A 24,383-nucleotide genomic window follows, 5' to 3' on the forward strand; every position below is an offset into this window, starting at 1 on the left:
CAGTTTGTCTTAGTGGATAGAGAATCGGCCTGTGGGCTGAGGTTACCAAGTTCAATTCTGGTCAAGGGCACATACTTTGGTTGCAGGTTCCCAGGCCCTGATCGGACTGAGTGCAGGAGGCAACCAATCGATGTATCTCTCTCACACTGATGTTTCTCTCTGTCTCTCCCTCTCCCTTCCACTCTCTCTAAAAATCAATGGGAAAATATCCTCAGGTGAGAATTTTTTTTTAAAAAAAAGCTACAACAGATTTAGTAATCACTTAAAAAGGTTAGATATTATTTTTATTATGTCATCAACATTAATCTTTTTCTTACCATTATCTTTTACTTAGTAGCAGCCATTGGGGCTGGATAAGATTTGGAAATAGACCCATACACCTGGATGGGATTTAGAAAATATTGCTAAGATATACCATTCATGTCTCAAAAAATGTTCAACGTAAAGAGGCCAAAATAAAGAGTACCTCACATTCTTTAGCACTGAGCAATTGTAGTTGATGAATATTAATGCTACATGGAACTTTGCTGAATGAATGAATGAGGTGATAGATGTGAATAAATGAATTAATATAGCTCATAAAGAACTCATGTAGAAATGCATCCATGTGCACTAAAATATGAAATCATTTGAATAAGCTCAGAAGTTGCTCTTGTTAATTTGGAACAAGTTTGCTTGTCATAGATCAAAGTCCTGAGAAAGAAGTTTGATAGCACTTGGAAGAGAATTACTCTAAGCATTAAAATTTTATATCTGAGTTTAGGCTCTTATTCCATTTGATTATAAATGTAGAAAAAGGATTTGACTTTGAAGGTATTTGCTAAGGAATGATCATACAAGTAAAAACACAAATTCTAGGAACTGAGCCAGACTCTGATTTCTTCTATCCCTGGAGTATTTTATTTAAGGAAACCATTGATTTCTGCCACTGCTCTGAAGAAACTCATATGTGAAGGTGGCCAAAAAATCTGCCTCTAATTCAGTTTTCCAGGATCATTTCCAAGGGGAGATCACCTTCTTTTGGATTAGCACATGAGCAGCTGTGATGAAAGTAGCCTTTAAGCTTTAAGCTCATTTTTTTACTAACATGTTGAAAAAGAAAGAAAAAATTATCTGTGATAGTTTCTATGAATCCCAGAAACTTTACCTTGTTTCATTTTAATGTTGAGGAGACAGAAAATACTACTATAATCGAATGAAGTTTTTTTTTCAAAGGAGCTGTCAACAGCATACTATTTGCCTGAGGCTTACTTGAGGGCATTTCCTTATGAGATACTGAAGTACAATTAAATACATCTAGCTTCATGCCTTATGATTCAAAGAAAACTGCAAAATCACTAGAAATTTTTATTAATGGATAAACATGCTTTCAAATGGGCCAATAAAAAAAAAATGTTACACTTTGCAGCTTGAAATAAGGAAACATATGAACCCCTCCCAGTCAACTATAACATTTCCCTTTAATGCATGTGGACAGATACTGTATTCTCAGAATTAGCCTCATCATAAAGCATTGCAAAGCAGGTGACATATGCAGAACATGCCTGATATTCTTGCCAAGGGTAATCCTGCATTAAGCAAGAGAGAAAGTAATCTGGGGTGACATTTAGTCTTAAAAAGGCCAGCAATGCCATACCTCACTGAAGTTATATAGATACGTTTTTAATAAAAAGCTTACTATTGTAGCATCATGGAAAGCTGAATTAAAAATACAGGAAAGCAATGTGACCTTATGGAAATTGTGCTTTTGGTATTAGGAGATATAAGGTCTATGTTCTTATTTGAAATAAATATAATTTTATTGGCAAATACATTATGGTCGTCAGTGCACTCCAGCTACCACCAAGGGCTGCCACCAGGTAGCATAGATGCCACAACCATGTTGAATAGTTATTGGCCATCAACACCCAGAATGCTTTCTTCACCAAGGGGGTACTTCTTGTTATGTATACCTTATTCTCACCCTATTGCATTTACTGCATTTGATATTTTTTACATCAAAGAAATCAGAAATGTAAGTAGAAAATAAATATGAAGCGAACTCTTCAATTTATCTTTTGTCTTTAGAAGTAATTAAAGTATTTAGAAGTTTTTTTGCCATATTTCTACCTTTGTGCTTCTAAAGAATAAATGCATATTACCATAATTATCATTGACTTGCAGTGATGATAGATGGGGAAGTACCAGTCCAGTCTGCAATTCCCTCTCCCCTCCAAAAATAGGTCTTTTTTAAAAAACAGTAGCAGATAATAATATTTTGAATGATACATACCGACTTTTGCACAGGAAAATATTTTACTACAGTTATCTTTCCTCTTTTTTATACCTTTACCACCTTTCCTCCAGTAAATAATTCCCTTGTTTTATATTTGCATGGTTTTCAACTTGCCTATACATATTTTTCTTTTACAAACATTGCATCAGATCTACCATGTAACTCTTAGTGATGAGACTTTGCTATTTATTCTCCTTTGTTTGGTCAAATTATATCTGGATGTCTATTTTCCTCTTTCTTGTTTTGCTTCATTTTGCTGAAGTACCTTATATATTAGCTTTTGGGAATCGAGGGATACGGGGAAAGTAACAGTCTTTCCACATCTGTCTATAGCTTTATCCTACTCTCAGACTTAAATTTATGCTTAGAATTTTATACACAAAATGGGAATGATTTTTCCCTTAGAATTCTGAAGGCATTGCTCATTGATTTCTAGCTTCCAGATTTGCTGTTGAAAATCGAACGCCCTTCAGATACCTATCTCTTTGTATGTGATACCTTTTCATTTCCTTCTTTTAGAGTCTTCTTTCTATTTTTATCTTTTGAAATTACTGAGTTGCACTTGGTTGTTTTCATTTGTCCTTCACTGTGTTGGATACTGTGTGGAACATTCACTCTGTGGCAGGAAATGAGTACTGGCTCTCTTAGTCTCATATTTCCTCTATTTTCCATTTCTGTCTTTTGCCATAATTTCTGAGTTAATATTTTTGCCTTTTCTTAGCACTTATATTGATTTTTTTAAATCTTAGATATAGTTTTGTCTCATTTCAATACCCTCTTCCTTATTTTTAATTTTAGAGATCTGCTTATTTTTCTTTTTAATAACATGCCTGTATTTGGGAGAAACTTTTCTTTACCACTATCCTTATGAAAAGTCACAGAGATGGTGTTTTTCTTTTATCACTTACTCTACAGGATGCCCATGTACCCTTTGTGGCAGGCGCTTCCGTACAGTCTCTTAGTCTCTTATATTCTTTCATCAATTTTGCTTCCCTTTATTTTGCCTTACATTTTGGATGTTTACTTTGTCTTTTCATACTCAGGACCCCTTTCTTATTTTTCATAAGTGCACTGACTTTTCTCCTGATATTTCCCCGGAGGATATTGTTTAATTTAATTGGTGTCATCGTTGTTGTTTTTTTTAAGTATCTTCTGATCCCTGATGTAGCAGTTATGATCCCAGCAGGAGACAGATGTGTTTAAAGTTAAAGGGCTTAATTTAAGAGAATTTGATTGAGAATCTACTCATAGGTGTTGGTGGGGATAGGGAGCCAAAATGATTGTGATGGCTGAGGAGCTATCACCACACACACACACATACACACACACACACACACACACACACACACACACTCAAAACAAAGGCTTTGGAACTAGGCTTTAAATAAAACTATCTATAATAATAAAAGTGTAATATGCTAATTAGACTGGACAGCCGAATGACCTTCTGTATGTCCTTCCAGATGACCTTCCAGACGAAGCTGCAGCTGCGAGGGCTGAGCCCCTTGCATGATTTCGTGCATCCGGCCTCTAGTATGTGTATAAATGAAAGACAATGGCATTTGCAACCAGACAATATAAAAATTTAGATTTCATTTAAATCCACTAAAATTTTCTCGCTGTGGGGGTGATTATTTGCTTTATCTTCCCCTCAGAGGCCACTGCAATTCTTGCTTCACTTAAAAAAAGTCATTGGACACAGAGATTCCAGTAGAGACATGATAGCATTGAAATCTTATTTCCAATTAATAAAGCCTTCCAACTAGGTATATTACAAATCACTTTCAATCGCAGATACATATTTGAGACTTCACTTTCATTCCACGGAAAGAAAATGCAATGAATCAGATTTTTAAAATACATGTTTCTATCAGACATCTGAGAATGCCCCAGAACATAGATTGTGACTTTGGAAAGCAAATGAGAAAATGTTATTGAGGACCACAGAATGTTATGTCAATTTAGAGACTCTGGAGGCCTGCCAGGTTGTTGTACCCTGAATCCTCATTTATCTGGGTTAACACACTCTTAAAAGTCTATCAATGCCCTGTTTCATTTGTGGCTCCCGCTACTGAAAGGAATCACAAGTTACTCTGGAAGGACAGTGTTGGACTTTTTAAATTCCAGGCTATCTAAAATGTAAGCTTACGCCCAAACAAATAAACTTGGTTATTTTTTTCCCTTTTGTCTCCAAAATAAATCCTCATCAAGAGCACTTGCATAGTATATGTCTTTAAAAAAAAAAAAAAAAAAAAAAAAAAAAAAAAAAAAAAAAAAAAAACGGGTTCATAAAAATGTGCATAAGTGAACTTAAGACCCGACAGATCCATCAACTCAAAACTACTCTAGTGGCCAGGTATCTTCTCAGCTGCCTCAACAAGGACCATGTATCTCCTACCTTTACTGAGACTTTATTTTGTTTTCTTCTTCCTATTACAAGCCAACATAGCCACAAATTACAAGGGTATTTTTCAGATCCCAATGGTCAAAACATGGTACTAGTGAAGTTGTTTCAATCAAATCTCAATATCTAGTGGCACGTTGTATGTGTGACTAACTCCTTCCAAGACCCTGTTTTTTGCCCAGCTCTCAAAATCTGCCTCTGGTAGAGTTGGTTCTGTATTTTGTTAGATTAAACTCCTAGGTCTTTTTGGTAGAAAAGAGGAAAAGAGAAACCCTCTGTGTGTGCTCTCAAGAATGAGTTTACTAAAGTTTCAGAATTTCCCAATTCTGTATACCCCACAGATAGCACAGAAGTATATTTATTTTATTATACATACTATTTAATATCACAGAGGAACAAATATATGCTACACGGGCCTTTCTGGAGGGACTTATTCAGCTTTGGAACAGCACCCTATCTTGGAATTCACACTATCCCTGCATCCAAACTTGGGCTCAAGTCTTGGAATCCTTATATCCCCAGACATACTGAGAACCACCCCTTACTTAAGCATTCAGTTTAGAAAAGTTATAAAAATATATCCACTGGTCTATGTGAAGATATTTAGCCACAGTGGTTCTTTAAATTATTTTTAGAGATTCTTTCTCACTTCCCAGGTGACTCAATGTATGTATATAAGGGAGACTAAGATATATAGTTGTGACTTTCATGTTACTGTTCTTTTACAGAGCAGTTATATATAGGTCCTACAGGTTTTGAATTACAAGCCATTATGTTTTAAACACCTAATAATGAGAAAACATTTTAATTAATTCACTATTCTCTATTTGCACTTCCATAAAACTTTACCTAATCCAAAGGATTAGACAGAAATCATACACCAATGGTAACTTCTGGTAAAATTCTGTTATTCATTATTTATTTTAAAATTATATGGCATGTGTGTGTGTGTGTGTGTGTGTGTGTGTGTGTGTATAGGCATACATATATTAGTGCTAGTAACATATAACTTTATCTGAAATTGTTTTTAATCTAGTTATTAAGAAAAGCATATGAAACATATATCTTGAAAACAATTTATATTTGTATAGCACTGAACCTGGCTTAACATCTCAGGTGAGAAATTAGAATCTATACTTCTCTTATTAGCACCAAGTATAACAGAATGTTCCAGAACCTGCATTTTGCTATTTAAAATAGTATTATTTTCTATGGTAATAGAGGAAGCCTGTCTGTAAGAGTCAATTTCAGTTTAAAGAACATTTTAAGAATGAACCAGAGTTTGTGAGTTTGGCTATATGCAACCAATAAAACTGAAAGCTAAAATTTTATGGCTCAAAACATCAATTTTCATTTCAATTTTATAGTCCATCTTCAACTCATCTGAAAGAATGGTCATAAGTGTGATTTCTGAGTCTGAAATTGCTGGATTTTGAGACCCTATAAGTATAGATGTCACAGTGATGATGGATTTAATGCTATACTAGTTTTGCTTAAACAAGGCTTCCCAGGGCAGCTTTAAACTGACTCCAAGTGATGGATGATGAAACCCAATTGCTCATGAAACTTTATTGTTCTTTGTGTGGACATGTGCACATGTGCATGTTTCTGATAGAGGTGAACATTCGTCAGCAGTTCTCAAAATCATTACCCTTTGATTTTCATGAATCTCCTATAACTCTCCGTAACTACAGACTCTTGGATGCATGTCCACATGGCAGCGGTTCCCCTTTAATACTTAACATCCACAAGATGGCCTGCCTTTTTATTTCTCCCCTTGGCATATCAAAGACAGTAACAGGGTTTTGGAATCAAGGTTCAAGAAATCCCCGTTCTGGAGCTCTAAACAGTGACTCTGGACAAGCTTTTTAGTCTGGCGAAGCTTGTGAACTCTGCTTTTTCTCGGATGTAAAATGGAGATAATAATGTTAAACCTTACTTCCTTGTGAATGTGTTCCATCACTTCTCAAATTAAATCAGTCCCCAACCCCTTTAAGCATCTTGATGCTTGATATATGTCATCCTCTCTCTTGAGATTTGAATTATAATAGAACACTAATGCTGCTTTGTCAGTCTTGTATCCCAGTGTGGACTGTCTTGCCTGACACATAGTAGTATTGGAAGTACCTGCTTGACAAATGTCTCCTAGATAATAAATAGCAAACCTTGTAGTAGTCAAAAAGAATTCTTTCTGACTCCAGAGTTCATGCTTGCCCTCTTTTCCCACAAAAGCAATTTTGGAAAGGACAAAGAAACAGAAGTAATTCAGGTGTTTCTAACATGAAATTCAGGGGAGTAAACAAGCGTATTTGTTGTCAGGTAGCTATGGCACCTCATCCTCTTACCCCAGCACCCAAAAATGATGTGTGATACAGCAGAATAGTCTGCTTTACGAGTAGTTGTGGGAATGCAACTAGATTGAACTGAAAATGACAATCTATGGAACTTAATTGTATGAATAATCTGACTAGGAATTTACTCTCCAAATTCTCCTCATGAAATAGGCATCACTATATGAAGGTGTTATGGAATGACCACCCCAACAAAGGATGTGAGGTTTACACTTGCAGGGTAAGCCCTGCACTAACTCCCAGTATCTCATAACCCAAAGGACAGATTTTTAGGTTCAGGAGTGAAAAGAGGTGAATCAGGTTGTCTGAGGATGATTTTGTCACATCACATTGTAGTTTCCATGAGCTTTATAATCCTCCCTGTCTCTAAATAAGCAGACTTGCCCTCACTGCTACTTCTGCTGGGTTTTCGAACTATTTTGAGTCAGTCCCAATATAACCCAAGATTCTCTTAAAGTTTGCCCATTGTAGAAATGAAAGTGCCACTATATATATATATATATATAGATATATATAGATAGATAGATAGATATAGATATAGATATATATAGATATATAGCTATATAGATATATAGCTATAGCTATATAGCTATATAGCTATATAGCTATATAGATATATAGATATATAGATATATAGATATATATATACAGATATATAGATATATATATATTCATATTCCACATTCAAAGGCTGTTAAATCGCGTTGTTTACCCATATCTTCAGAAAAAAAATCACTTCTATTGTTGTGGTAAACAACCTGCTTTCCTATTTATAATGGTCTGGCCCTCTAGAAACTTTAGCTAATTTGCCTACAAACGTCAGGTGGTCATAATAATCTGGCCACTCAGTGTATAAGCCCTCTTTAAAACTAATAAATTGTATTTCAAAGTTAATCTTCTGCTTTGCTTTATGCTTTCAATAATTTTAAAAATAAAAATTCAGGTATAGTTTATGAGTATTCAGAAATTATGTATATGATATTTTAAAATATTTTGTTTATAATATTTGTTATATAATTTTGCCAAACAATATAAGGTGTAAATCTATGCTAAATTAATCTAATTTATAAATTTTCTTGGTGGTATTTTTCTAAGGCAGATTTTTCATCTCAAGGAAATATTACTAGAAGTGGTTTAATTGCTCATAATGATAAAGATAATTACATATATTGTTCTTGATTATTTTTAATCAGTGATCTTAGTATTTAGTAATTGAATGTCAAATAATTCTATACTATGTTTTATAGGTCCTGAAATATAATTTAATTAGAACTTCTGTATTAATGTAATTAATAACCACATCACTAGTATTTAATGCCAATCACAAATGCAAAAATATATTTAGAAATACAGTGAAGAGATCTGAAGTTTTAGCAAGGAACAGTCCTTCAGAAGAATCATGACATGATGTAGAATAATTTCTGTTCTAATAGGAACACAAGGGAAAACATGTCTATTCTCAGTTTTTAAGATCATGTGCCCTACAGGAAAACATCAACTGGAATAACACATACTTTAGAATTAGCCAGAAAACAACTCAATTGCATGGTACTTTCAATACTAAATTCAAAGCATTTAGCTGCTTTTTGTTCAGTTGCCCATATTTTTTAGAAAATCTGAGTATGGCTCAAAGAATGCAAACAGTTACTTTGCCTGTGGAAAGCCCCATGGGCAAAGGGATAAATCTGTCCTAACATGGAGACCAGGGACAACCTGGTCACAGTGGAGGTAGCATCTAAGCTGGTAGTTCGTGGGCTTCCTGTGCATGATAAGACCGCTGACTTAGGATCACACTTATTAAGGGTAGAAAAGAATAGTTGGTGTACTTCTAGGAACACCACTGATGCAGAATTGATTTTTTTAAGGTCACTAGGCTAATGCCTAGGTTTTATTAAAAAATCAAAGATGGACAAAAATAACTCCGTCAAATGAGAGGTTATTTTTTTCACTGGAGAGACAAAGCATGGGAATATCAAACAATCCCATGATGAGAAGACAGTACATAATTGAATGCAAAAATGAAGGGTATAGGTGGTAGTAGAAGTAAAGAGATAATTGAGACTACAAATATTAATAGCATTTAAAGTAATAAGTGAAGCTCACATAAGTTCTTATTTATGATTAGCATTTAAATGGGGAAAAGAGAAATCTTGGAAGGTGGGAGAATGAGGGGACTGATCTAAGTGTGGCAGAAAATTCCCTTGTGCAGCTGTCAGAGGTACAGGTAATTAAAGAAGAGCCAGAACTGGAGGGGTGGGTGCTTAAATTCCAGCTGCAGATTTTTACTTAACCCTTTTGGCAATGCTCAGCCATTCAGAGTTTTAAATTAGGGAGTTGAACTTATTGTACTTTTTACAAAGATATGATGGGGCAGTGGAAGCTAGGAGCAACTAATTCCATGTCACCTGTGGAAACTACTTGAATAAATATTATAGGAATTGAACAAAAAGAGCCCCTATAACTGCTTAATTCCCTTTAAAGAATCAATTTTCAGATGGAACTTAATAAATACCTTCTAAGTTAAATGAATATAAAATATCCCTAGATAGCTGGGGTAATTGATCTGATAAAAAGTAATGTATTGGCATCAAATACCTAAATTGATGTCTATCTTTCATTTCTCTTTGTGTGAACAAAAAGCTTCTGGGTCTGAATCCTCTCTAAAAAGAAAGAATTGTTATTTTGACTTTGTAGCAATTTCTTTATATTTTTATAGCTGATTAAATAAAGTAATTATTTCAATATATAAATATGATAGGCAATCAACAAAGAGAATACACATATTCAGGTTCTATGGAAATTTTTATCACTGTCACTTAAAAACAGCTTTCTTAAACATAAGATGGAAGCCAGAGTAATTTTAAATCATGACTTTTTTATTTTATTAATATTTTTTAATCCTCACTGGCGGAGTGAGGATTTTTTTTCCTTTGATTTTTTTTTAAGAGTAGAATGGAGGGAGGGAGGGAAGAGGAGGAAGAGGAGAAGGAGGAGGAGGAGGAGGAGGAGGAGGGAAATATCAATATTAGAGAGACACATTTATAGGTTGCCTCCCACATGTGCCCCAATAGGGGGTAGGTATCAAACCTGCAAACCAAGGTGCATGCCTTTGTCTGGGAATTGAACCAGAGATCCTCCAGTGCAAAGACCAGTGCTCTATCCACTGGACCATGCAGGCCAGGGCTATTAAAAATGTTTAATGTTGACATTATTGTAGTTGTCCCCATTATTCCCCCACTTTGCCTACCTCCACCCATCCCCATGACTTTTATAATGCTCAAAAATAATCAGATGAGAGAGAGTTGATTTCCAACATGTTGGAGTTTTTATTTACTAGAGGCCCAACGCATGAAATTCATGCAAGGGTAGGCCTTTGCAGCCCCCGCTGCCTCCGCTGCCTCGAAGCCCCGGTCACCTTGGCTGGCCCTCGAAGCTCTGGCTTTGTCTGTAAGGTCGTCCGGAAGGTCATCCTGACAGTCGTCTGCTGTTCGGCCATTCAGTTGATTTGCATATTATGCTTTTATTATTATAGATGAGATTGGACTAATCCATGTATCCCTTCCACTCTACTAACGCATGTGAAAGTTTATAACTTGTTGCTGTATGATGATAGGGTAGCCATGCAAATAATAAAACATGTTACCCACATCTCTCTTGTGCTCAGCATAGCAGTTTGACCTTTCTGGGGATCTACCCCGAGTACCTACACAGAGTGGGTAGCATTTATGGCGCTCTAAACTTTTCTTCTGGTTCTAATTATTGGAGAGAAGTTAATGATGACTATTATGTGAATACAAATGACAAATATGAACAATCACTGCAAGTCTGGGAGAAGAGCAATTAAAGGCAGTTCAAACACCAGGCGTCCTCCGGAGAGTTCTATATATATTTATAATTATGCAGAATAAATTTGTCTACTCATTTGACCTTTAAAGCACCCTGTGTGCTGATTTTAGAGAAAGCATTAAAAAGCCTTGATAGAAAAATTTTACACTGCATGGTGTGCTAGGCAAACTGTATCATCAGCAAAAGCTAAACAATAATGTTGTAAGACTGTTTTCCTACCTTCAGTCAATTCCTGTTAGATTCAGCCGGGCACAATCAGAACAGCGTGACCTCCATTCTAATGAGCCTGAGGGGAAAGATACGACTGCTGTTAAGAAGTGTGTCTCTTGAATAAAATAACAATCCCGCTAGATGAAATATTAGAATTGCATTTTCGGCAAAGAAAACCTGATAGTCTACATTGTTATAAAGGAGGCGTTCTTACCTTTCATTTTCCTTCAGTTTAGCTGCCTGCTCCCTGGAATATGTGTATGAGAAAAGATGATATGGCATCCTTGTATTCAATTACCAAGGGTAATTTATTTCAGAAATGATAATAACTTTGAAAACAAGAATAACCAGTGCAGAAATTTAAGCATGAAAGAAAATTCTCATACTTATCCAAAGATGAAAGCCTACAGAATTAGTAGATACTAATAGTGCTCTTGATTGTGAAACAGTCTACCCTCTGTGACAATGAATAGAAATTATATTAAAAATAAAAATCATAAATTTCAAGGAAAAGCTTTGAATATGATGTCTATAAGAACTGATTTTCTTATGTGATATATGAACCTTTCCCCAGTTATCAGTTCTATTCATTAATCCAGATCAAAGGTCATTTAGAAGTCTATATCTTGGATTATAGTCAAAGGCCAATCACCTGATCCATTGCTATTCATGCAGAAAACCTCCTTAAGGAATTAAATTCAATGTGGTTAACACTAATTAAGAGAGACATGTTCTGAGACTTTAACAAAAACTATTATCAGGTTCAGCTCCAGTTAAAGAATCAAATTCCATACTCAATTAATATTAATACTGCTTTACTGATATGATTGTAATATATGAAAGATTTTCTTGTACATGGATGGGGTCAAATATCTCTGTACCTCAATATTTTCATTACCTCCGTCTGTGTCAGTCAGGGCTTTACCAGAGAAGAGGACACAACAGAAAATATATATTGAGATTTAGTTTAAGGGATTGGCTTATGTGATTATGGAGTATGACTGAATAAGTACAAAATGTGTAAAATACTTCCATCAAGGCCTGTAGGCTGGAAACTTTTGAGCAGGAGCTGATGCTGTGGAATTTCTTCTTCCCAGGAAAACCAGTTTTGCTCTTAAAGCTTTTGAAATTGATTGGATGAGGTCCATCCACATTATGGTGGTAATGTCCTTTACCTAAAGTCAACTGGTTGTTGAAATAGATGTTAGCCACATCTACAAAATGCCTTAAGAGCAGCAGCTAGATTACTGTTTGATTGAATAACAGGGGCTATAGTTTAGGTAAATTGTCACATAAAACCAGCAGAAAATCTGAAGAAAATTTAGGAATTTACAATCTAAGTTTAGAGAAAGCTTATATACTGAAAATCAGCTTCTAGGAAAATTCCCTAAGAAAATAAATAGATTTGTGTATTAGGATATATGAAATAGGCATGCATTTGTTTCAAAGAAAGGAGTGAAAAAACTGGGGAAAAGGATGCCAAAATACCTAATGACTAGACATTTTAGAAAAAAAGAGTACAAACATATGAACTATTACTATACATTCATTAAAATTAATAGTTTTCAATAATATTAACATACATAAATGTTTACATTATATTATTAAATTACTAAAGAAGCCAAACTGTGAAAAAGTTTATGTTACATTCTCAGCTTTGGGGACATTCTGTAATAAAATGAAAATTTTAGATTGTAATGGAATGATAATTATAGTTCCTCCTTGGATAAATGTAGGTTTTTCTTTGTTTTCACTTTTCCTTTTTTATATTTTTAGCAGTTTATTCTAATACTTGTAATTGGAAAAAATAAAACATACAATTTTAAAAGTAAAATGCTGTCTGTCAGTCTTTAAGCACTTTCCAGACAGTGTCCTGTAAAGTTGCTCAATATCCCACACATACAAAATTCCACATGCAAGTCCTTGTTCCAGGTGTAAGGATATATACTAATAAAAGTGTAATATGCTAATTAGACCGGACAACCAAAAGACCTTCTGGATGTCATTCCAGACGTCCTTCCAGACTAAGCTGCAGTGGCAGTGGCCAAGGCAGAGGCATTTAAGGGAGATCAGGCAGGCATGTAGAGGGGTTAGGGGCAATCAGGCAGGCAGGCCAGCGGTTAAGAGCAAGCAGCCCCGGATTGCCGGGCTGAGGGACCCCCCCCCATACATGAATTTTGTGTACTGGGCCTCTAGTACAGTAATAACATAACAAAGGCTGTTGACATTGTAATGAATGAACTACTAATATCTGTACAGAATGTAACGTGTCCCACATGCTCAAAGTAGAGAATATGAAAGATCTGGTATTAAACTGAACTCTTGTTATCAATTGTAGGCAGAAAAAGCCTTTAAAACTCCACCTCATTTATTTCCCTTCCAATTTTCATTCTCACTCAGAATCTCACTTCTCTAGTAAGTACCTATTATTCTTCCCTCTTCCTATCATAATTATCTTTATCATTCAAGGATCACTTCTGGGGTATTTCTAACTTGAATTCATTTCTATTGTATTGTAATCCTTACTACACATCTTACCTAATAAAAGAGAAACATGTAAATTGGCCATCCCCCCGCTACACCAACCAGCCAATCGGATGAGTATGCAAATTAACCCAACAAAGATGGCGGTTAATTTGCATACATAGGTGCCCAACAGCCTGGGTCCTGGGAACATCATCGGCACCCAGGTCACTCGAGGTAGTGCCCACTTAACCCACCCAAACATCTCAAGCCCACCCTTTGTGGGCTCTGAGCAGCCTAGGAAGGGCCTGAGCCTCGACATTCTGGCCGAGGCTTTAGGCTTGGGCAGGGGTGGAGCTGGCAATCGGAGGAGTCTGGGTGTCCCTTGCCCAGGCCTATAGCCTTGTTAGAGGCTATAGGCCTGGGCAGGGGCAGAGCCGGCGATCATAGGGGTTTGGGGGTCCCCTGCCTAGGCCTACAGCCTCGGCCAGAGGCTGTAGGCCAGGGCAGGGGCAGAGCCAGCGATTATAGGGGTCTGGGGGTCCCCTGCCTAGGCCTGAAGCCTCGGCCAGAGGCTGTAGGCCTGGGCAGGGGCAAAGCCGGCGATCGGAGTGAACTACAGAGGAAACAACTTTTCTGACTGCTCATTGGCTAAGCTCCCCATATGCCACTGGTAATATTCTTAGTAACTTGGGTAATACAAATCCAAAAAGGTGATCTAGGGTTTTCCCACCACACTCCTGGAGAAAAAAATGAAGGTCCACTGCTGGAGGACTAAGTAATGTCATATCCTGCCCCAGCCGGTTTGGCTCAGTGGATAATGCCTCGGCGTGCCCACCGTAGGGCCTGGGTTCAGTTATGACCAAGAGCATGTACCTAGGTTGCAGGCTCCTCCCTGGCTGGGGCCCAGGTCAGGGTTCATGCAGGAGACAACCAATCAAAACATCACTTTGATGTTTCTCTCTGTCTTTCCCTTTCTCTTCCACATTCTCTAAAAATCAATGGAAACTTATCCTCAGGTGAGGATAAAAAAAAAGAAAGAAAGAAATGTCATATCCTATGAAAGACACATCTTGAAAATGCCGAAAGAAAGTTGTCATTTTTTCATGGTGAAGGGACTGGAGTCCGTGTTGATGAAAACCCCTTGGTGGCTGTGGTGACTGGCAGTGGCTGCTGCAGTGTGGTGATGAGGCTGGTGCCTTCCCCTGATCAGCCCGGTCGCCTCCCACAAAGGGAGGCCAGACTGCGGCTTAGGCCCGCTCCCCAAGGGGAGCAGGGAGCGGGCCTAAGCAATCAGTAGGACATCCTCTGAGGGCTCCCAGTATGTGATAGGGGGCAGGCTGGGCTGAGGGTCTCCCACCCCTGGTGCGCAAATTTCATGCACCGGGCCCCTAGTCGTAAATTAACATATATTGTATTTCACATTACTCATTATTATTATCTAAATAAGTCATTCCAAAAGATAGAGACCACAGTTGAATATGGACTAAGTGCAGATAGGTAAATGAAGAAAAAAACAGGTAGAACATTTACTTCCCATTGGATTAAATATTCTAATATTTTATATAAATATAAGAAACCTGTATATTTGTCAGACACAAGTATGCAGGTGTGTGTATACATGCTTGTGTGTATATATACACATATATTTAGCCTTTAAGTTTTAGAATATAGAATAACTTTTATTCTTGATAAAAATACCACTGACAGTTTGGGAATAAAAAGTAGATTTTAAATCATTATTGTTGAAAGTATTACATATGCCCCTCTTTTTCCCCCTCTTGGCATCTTATAACCCGTCTCCACCCCGACTCAGGCCTTCACCACACTACTGTCTGTGCCCATGGATTATGCTGCCGGGGTCCAGCCCCAGCAGGTCCAGGGGTCCCCAAAGGTGTGGACGGAGTCGGCGAAGAAGGAATGACACGGAGACAGTGTTCAGTTGATCAGCAGCCTAGCCAGGATCTCCAGCCAGGATCTCCAGCCAAGTTCTGGTCTGGATCTCCAGAGAGGTTCTGCTTCGGATCTCCATCCAGGTTCTGTGTCCATGTTCTCTTGCTAGGTTCTCCAGGTTCTCCAGCCAGGTTCTGTAGCCATGTTCCCTCGCTAGGTTCTCTCTCCAGCCAGGTTCAGTCACCAGGTTCTAGTCAGGTTCTCTTGCCAATTTCTGTAGTCAGGTTCAGTCCAGGATCTTTTGCCATGTTCTCTCGCTAGGTTCTGAGGCCAGTTTCTGTCCAGGATCTTTTGCCATGTTCTCTCCAGCGAAGTTCTTCTGTTTCTAGAGAACGTTCTTTGTAGGTTCTGTCTCTCTTGGTTCTGTGTTCTAAGTTCTGTGTTCTTACATCTGTATTTATACCAGTTGATTCCAATCCTATCAATCTCTATTCCAAAGGTTAGGGCGTTTCTTATCTCCATTCCAGGGAGTAAAGATTATGTAGCTTAAGCATGATTGTTCATAGTTAAAGTGATTAATTACCTGCCTGGCACTTAGTTAAGAGGTTTTATTCCCTCCCTAACTTCAGGGGAAAATCCCTACCTGGGGAAACAACCTTTCTCAGAGACCTTGGTTAAAACACATAGTGCCAAGAAGGTGAGCAAACATATTAAGAACAGTTGCCATATATGCCAGGTCCCTTGAAACAGCAAGCATGGACCGGCTCCCAGCATTATGCATATATGTATACAAGTAATCTCTTCCCACCCACCCACCCCCACCTTCCCTCTGAGATTGAACATTCTGTTCCATGCTTCTATGTCTCTGGATCTATTTTGTTCATCAGCTTATTTTGTTCATTAGATTCCACATATGAGTGAAATCATGTGATACTTGTCTTTCTCTGACTGGCTTATTTAACTTAGCATAATTCTCTCCAGGTCCTTCCATGCTGTATCAAAGGGTTAGAGATCCTTCTTTTTTACTGCTTCATACTATTCCATGGTGTAAATGTACTACAGCTTTTTTATCCACTCATCTACTGATGGGCACTTGGGCTGTTTCCAGATCTTAGCTATTATAAATTGTGACATGTCAAAATCTTTGAAGAAGCCCTAGCTGGTTTGGTCCAATGGATAGAGCATCAGCCCATGGACTAAAGGGTCCCGTGTTCACTTCTGGTCAAGGGCACGTACTGCGGTTGCAAGCTCCATCCCCAGTCCTGGTTTGGGTGCATACGGGAGGCAACCAATTGATGTGTCTCTCTCTGTCTCTCCCCCCTCCCTTCCACTCTCTCTAAAATGGAAAAATATCTGGGTGAGGATTAACAACAACAAAAAATATATTTGAAGAAGAGTTGTAAGAGAGGATACTGGCATACCAAATATCAAAATAAATTATGCCACTTCAATAATTAAAGCAATACAATTGGTTTCAAATATTACAGTGAAAGTGTGTAAAATTCAATCTGCTACATACATAGAATCTAATTATAAAGTATTGACGACATTCAAATTTGTCTCTAAACATAAAATATTAGCAAATATTTTTTGGATGGGAAGAATTTTTATGCAGATAATATGTTGAAAATACTGATCGATCTTATATGAATATAAATATAAAACTGAACAAAATCTTCAACATTCTGACAATACTTATTGGAATCAAATTTCTAGAATGTAATTTAGCAATTTGATGATAAATCTTTAAAATTGTCTATAATTTTATTTAATAATTTACTTCTTGAAATACTTCAAAAGGACATAACCAAATAATAGTGAGATAACTTTCAAGAATTAATTATCATGTAATTATTTATTATTTTAAAATCTTAGAAACTAAATATCCAATAATGTCTTTTCTTAAATTATTATGTAATCATATAAGGAAATTATGTATATGTATCTATTTATCTGTCTATATAAATAGACAGACTGACAGACAAACAGATAATAGACCATATCTTCTTTAGCCGTTCATCCATTGTTTGGTTATTTCTATATCTCGGCTGTAGTAAATAATGATGAAATGAACATAGGGGCACATACTATATTTTCAAAGTGTTTTCATATTCTTTGGAAAAATACCCAGAAGTAGGATTTGGTGGAACATATGTAGATATATTCTTAAATTTTTAAGGAACCTTCATGTTGTTTTGCATAGTGGCTGCATCAATTTATAATCTCACTGACACTCTCCACCACCTCCCTGACACTTGTCATTTCTTGTCTTTTGGATAATAAACATTCTAATAGGTGTGTGCTGATATCTCATTATTGTTTTAATTCCCTAATAGTTAGTGACATAGAATGTATTTCCATGTGTCTTTTGGCCATCTGTAGGCCTTCAGTGGGAAAATGTCCATTCAGATATGCCCATTTTTTAATCAGATTATTTTTGTTGTTGAATTGTATGAGTTCTTTATATAGTTTGGATATTAACCCCTTTGCTGTGTGGAAGGTTTTTAGTTTGGTGCAGTCACATTTCTTATTTGTGCTTTTGTTTCCCTCTCAGGCATGGGAGTATGTTGAACAGAGGAACCTTTGTTGGGTTATAGATATCCGACTAGTTGTAGGTTTAAGGAGTGTTACAAACGAGTCTTCTCACTCTGCCATGATGCTCTGCTTTTTATTTTTGTCAGTAAATGAATAGCATTCTAGAAGTTATAGCTTCCATAAGATATTTTTAACAGTTTAGTTGTAATAAGTAATTAACCCAGAAAGTTTCTAGTTTGCTTTAAATATAGAATTTAAGAGTAAGAAATGGGTTCTAAAAATGTGCAACACATTTTTCTCCCATGTTCTTAATATAGAGAACATCATTTATCTTTTTTCAAAAATTTTTCAGAACTCTTTCTATAAAAGCCTCAGTATTGGCTTCATGGCCACACTTGGTTTTAGCTCTATTAAGTTTATATAATGATGCAGATGGAAGAGGATGCAAAGAATCTGTAAATATATTTTAAAGAAAAAAATGTACAGACATCATAGACATGATTTAACTATTCAATTGTTCCCATTTTACATTCAATACAAAAGTGTATAAATGTGTGTATGTTTGTGTATATGTTAAAACCTGACCATATTGCACTTAACTACAGACTTCTAGGGTCATGAAAACGGTAATAAAATTGGCCATATCCTGGGATATGCAGCCTAGGCAAATACATTTCAAAGACTTGAAAGCAAATAGAAAACATTCTTTGAACAAGCTTGATTTGAGTTTTAATAATTTTATAATAATAAAAAACAGAAAATCCCTATATATTTGTAAATTTATAATACAATTCTGAATAATTCTTAGAGCAAATGGGGGGGGGGAAGAAATTAGAACATATTTTGAATGGATAATAATGAAAATAGAACTTGTTAAACATAACAAAATTAATTCTTAAAGAAAAATTTACAATCTTGAGAGCATAATTTAAGTTGAAAACCTTATAAATAGAAGAGTAAGTTAAGCCCAAAGAAAGTTAAAAAAAAGAAAAGAAAATCATAATGGTAAGAGCTGACATTAAAGTTGTAGAAAACAAATAGAGAATTAAGACCGTTAACAGTGGCAAAAGTGTGTTCTTTGAAATTTACTACTCCCTGCCAATATTTATCCACAAAACAAATAAAATGAGAAATGATACAAATAGTACCACCAGAAAGAAACATTACTATAGTTCTAATACCAATAAAAATATAATATCAGGAAATTATGAAATATTGTATGCAATACTTTTGAAAGTATAGATTGAATGAAAAAATTTCTAAGAAAAAATACAGTTTAACAAAATGGACATGATAATACATAGATAACTATATTATATTAAATACATTGAATACATATTTAGTAACTTCCTCAAAGAAAACTTTAAGCCCAAATGGCTATACTAGTGAATTCTACCATATATAAATGGCAGATATAAAATTAATATTTTGTAAACTCTCTGTAGAATATAAGGACAGCATAATCTTGATAGCAAAATTTTATAAGACCAGTATAAGACAGGAAATATGAAGACCAGTCTCTATTCCTTAAAATGTAGAAAAGTGAACCTTGTGTTTTGTAATCAAGACATACATTATAAAAAATTTTATACTTATTCCATAAATACACTCAAATATTTAAAAAACCAGTGAACATAATTCATCACAATTAAGAGAACAAAAGGGAGAACATGATATTTGATAATCTCAACCCAAAAGATAAATGAAGTAAGAGGATTAACTCTACATGTACAAGCATGTTTTTAACAGCAATATTCATAATAGTACCAAATGTATGCGAAATCTAGAATAAATAATTTTTGAAATATCAATATAATGATACATCTTGAAAATGAACAAACTACTATTAAATTCAATGACAAAAATGAATATTGAAAACAATGTTGAATTAAGATGGAGGGGACATACAAATGTGTATTTGTGTTGCTAATATTTCTAGGAATTTATATTAGTAATATTCTGCCATTTGACCTATGTAGTGATCACTTGAGTATCTTCACAATATGGTACTTCATAGAGCTTTATTCTTTACCTTCTTCATCATACATGTTATAATTCAATTAAAAGTTTATATAAATATTTGGAAGACACACTATCACATAGTCAAGATATAGAATGGCATTGATAGGTGAATGTTACCTAGGTATCTTATAATATGTGTACTATCATCTCTGAAAGGATTATAATAAAATGTACTTGCTTGGTAGCTAAATAGATAAATTGATTAGGTAAGGATCTGCCAACTCTTTTCTGTAAAGAGCTAGGTAGTAAATATTTGGGGCTCTTTGGGCCTTAAGGTCTTAGTTGCAGCTATTCATTTCTGCTGTGAAAGAGCCATAGGTTATGAGTAAAGAAATCGGTGACTCTGTTCCAGTTACACTTTACTTATAAAGCGGTGGAAAGGCAACATTTGGCCTATATGCCATCGGTTTCAGTCCCTAGATTAGATGATTAAACAGGTGTATAGAGTTAGTGAGACATGCATATCTACATGTTAAAGTACTGTCGAAGTATTTTTTATCTCATCTTTCTAAAATATGGGCACATGAAAATTAATACTGGGAGTTGCCTAATTGAGTTATATTTGATTTATTCATTTTTAAAAAGTTTACATGCTTTGTATCTTAGTATGATTTATATTGCTATAAATAATTACTCATTGCAGTATTACTAATTTTTACTATTTTTAACCATAAACATGTATTGTACATCACATTCAGAATTCCTTCCCTTACCCTTGGAAGATATGTTCCAAGAACCCCAGTGGGTTCCTGGAACCATAGACTGTAAGATATATATATATATATATATCTTATATGTGCATATCTATAATATCTTCTCTTATATGTACATATCTATAATAAATCTTAATTTATAAATTAGTCACAGTAAGATATTAATAACCCTATATAATAAAAGCCTAATATGCAAATCGACCGAACTTTGGAACGACTGGTCGCTATGATGCACACTAACCATCAGGGGGCAGATGCTCAATGCAGGAGTGCCCCAAGCCTGCAGGCCCCAGGCCAGCCAAGGCGGGTGCCAGTGGGGCCCCCTTGATTGCCCTGCCAGTCACCCCACAGAGGGAGGCGTCCGGCGGTGGGGGTGGGGGGCAGAGCTGGCAAGCAGGTGGCGCCAGGCTGGCCAAGGCGGGTGCCAGAAGGGGCCCCCTGATTGCCCTGATGGTTGCCCCACAGATTGGCACTAATCGCTGGCCAGGCCTAAGGACCCTACCCATGCATAAATTTCATGTACCAGACCTCTAGTAATGAATAATAAAATAAAATAAATGACAATATATTAAAATAAAAGTTATATGAATATGGCCCCCCTCTCTCAAAATATCTTGTACTAGCCAGACAGTGTGGCTCAGTGGTTGAGCGTTGACTTATGAATCAGGAGGTCATTGTTCAATTCCTGGTCAGGGCACAGGCCTGGGTTGCAGGGCTCAATCCCCAGTGAGGGGCATGCAAGAGGTAGCTCATCGATGATTCTCTCTCATCACTAATGTTTCTGTCTCTCTCCCTCTTCCTTCCTCTTTGAAATCAATAAAAATATATTTTAAAAATTATCTTGTACTATACTCACCCTTCTTGTGATGATGTGAGATGATACAATGCCTATGTAATGAGATAAAGTGAGGTGAATGACATATTTAGGCATTGTGACTTACTGTTAGGATACTATATGGATTACTTGAACACAAGTACTGAGATACTGGCACAGTCAATGGAAACTAACTGACTGATGGGCAAATAGCATATATAGCTTGGTTACACAGGACAAAGGGATGATTTATGTCCCGGGCCAGAAGGAGGAAAACAATGTGAGATCATACTACTCAGACTGATGCACAATTTTAAACTTACAAGTTATTTATTTCTGGTACTTTCCATTTAATATTTTTGAACAGAGTTTGATGATATGACTAACTGAAACCATGGAAAGTAAAATTGCAGATAGGGGACAGTACTGTAACCATATATAAACCAATACTTTTCAATATTTTTAACTCACAGAAAATTTAACAATGTAAAAAACTAAATTAGAATATCTTATTCTAACATCATTTTAATCACAGCTGAAAGATCTCTTTATTATCAGGATTTATTTATTTTATTAGGTGATTGCTACAATTTGTTGTTTTGTCTAAATTTAACTTTGTATTTATATAAACTTAAAGCATTAAGGGTTTCTAATTTAGAGCAGATTAATCTACTTCTGGCTTTGTTGGTTTTATGGTGAGATAATCTATTTACTTAAATCTTTCTTCTTTTGTTAATAGCTTAATTAATTGGTCAGATAAATGTTTATACAACATCTACTAAAACCATAAATTACTTTTCTAAATGGTTGCAGGCAAGAATGGGACCCATGTAAAGCTGAGCTGACTGTTCTAGGGAGGACTGTAAAAGCAAGGGAACCTGTCAAGCACGTGTCTGGAAAACCCCCACCAGAATCATGGTCTGTCTTTATTGGTGGATTTCCAGATCTTCATGGAGCAAACAAGGTATTTCTATTGATTTTTGTATTGTTTCATTTTATGAAGAGAGAGGAAAACTTCATAAGGTTTTCTGGTTTATTGGGCCATCTACATGGTTTCAAAAAGAAATTTTGAGACATTCAACAAACATTACTTTATCCTACCAACGTATACTAAAAGTTTACTGTTCTCATTTTTAGAACATACCAACATACCAAAAATATGACTTAAGAAATGGAACTAGAAAACCATTCCCAGTCTCTGCTTCATATAAGGTTACTAAAATGTGAGAATTTTGTCTACAGAGTTTTGTGCATATGCCAGCCCACTTTCTAATTTCCATTTAGATAATTAGTCTGTTGTCTTCATTATTAACCGATATTTCAGGATAAGGGCATGCATGCTGACTTAAATGTTATTATTTTGCTTCATTTTATGTTATTACAGAGAGCTACTTTAAAAATTTAAGGTTGCTTGTTAATTATATACTAATAGCTTAATATATTCTATATTTTCCATTTTGCTTTACATACCAATAACTATGTATTTCCCCCCAAAAAAGGGATTTTCATGTAGAATTTAACTTTTGTGAGCATACATTAAATGCAAGGTCTCAACACTCCAGGAGATACACAAATATCTCTCATACAGTTAGCTACTTACCCTGATAGAAATATGAGCAATATACAGAGGCAATGTAGAAAAATAGAAAATGAAGGCTTCTGAATTCCTTGGAGCAGTAAGGGAGTTTGTAGTTAGTGATGATCAAGCATCTACCTGGTAAATAATGTAGACTGTTATTCCAGGCAGATAAAACAACCACACACAGAGGTATAGGTAATGGAAAGACTTAGGAGAGGGGAGTGGGAGTAGAAATATTTTATTATTGTGGAGCCATGGAGTTTAATGTGAATTGAGCAGGAGAAAGACTTGATGTTGGGAAAGTGAGCAAGAGCCTGAGAATAATGGATCCCACATAAAATACAAAATAGTATATATGTGTATGCTGGTGCCTGGAGGTGCCACTTAAGAAGTTTTCAAAAGTAGTATATATTTATGTAGTTTTCACAGTAATAGCAGCTGAAGTGTATAGGATTGGAGGGGTTTAGACTACCCGTCAAGATTTGGTAATGTGCCCTACCTGTTTTGGCTCAGTGGATAGAGCGTCAGCCTGCGGACTGAAGGGTCCCAGATTAGATTCTGGTCAAGGACACATGTCTGGGTTGCAGGCTCAATCCCCAGTAGGGGGCGAGCAGGAGGTAGCCACTCAATGATTCTTTCTCAACATTGACATTTCTATCTCTCTCTCTCCCTCTCCCTTCCTCCTTGCAATCAATAAAAATATATTTTTATTGATAAAAATAAAAATGAATGAATAAAAAAGAAATGAATTGGTAACATTAGGTAATAGGAATACTTAAATAAAAATCATGTGGCCTTAAGAGTGAGAAGATGACTATGAAAGCTATTAAACTTGTAAATAATTGTAGGTTAAAAAAATAGAAAAATGTGGAATTTTAATGACCAATTTTGCTTATATAAATATAAATGTTATGCTATCTAATTAAGATGTGGATCACAAGATTATTTACAGGGAAAGACAGCAGGTTCATTTTTGCATTTTTGGGCAGGGATGATTTTCAGATATTTAACTGGCTTGCCATTACCACTAATCATTTTATCAGTCCATTCCTGTTGCATATCATTCCTATCAATGGGACATTGTGATAGAGAGTAAGTTATTTGAATTCACAAGAAATCTTGACCAAGATTTGGCTGTGAGAGTGTTTATACATGTGATAGTGGAAACCACAATTGACTGGATTGATTTTGTAGAAAGAGAGAAGTGAGAGCTAAAGATTGGGGATCAGAAATCAAGAAATGATTTAAAGAAGTGTCCACATAAATGATTAAGAAGTA

At 35.8% G+C, this 24,383-nt stretch overlaps 1 protein-coding gene across 1 annotated transcript in view; it reads left to right on the plus strand.

Annotated features, from left to right (window-relative positions):
* Window positions 1-24,383, plus strand: part of EYS (eyes shut homolog) — a 1,264,258-nt gene that overhangs the window by 762,829 nt on the left and 477,046 nt on the right. Inside the window, 1 exon segment of the mRNA XM_036318417.1 lies at window positions 22,340-22,490. Coding sequence (XP_036174310.1) covers window positions 22,340-22,490 — 151 coding nt within the window.

Source organism: Myotis myotis, unplaced genomic scaffold, assembly GCF_014108235.1.
Source record: "Myotis myotis isolate mMyoMyo1 unplaced genomic scaffold, mMyoMyo1.p scaffold_m19_p_7, whole genome shotgun sequence".
NCBI lineage: Eukaryota > Metazoa > Chordata > Mammalia > Chiroptera > Vespertilionidae > Myotis > Myotis myotis.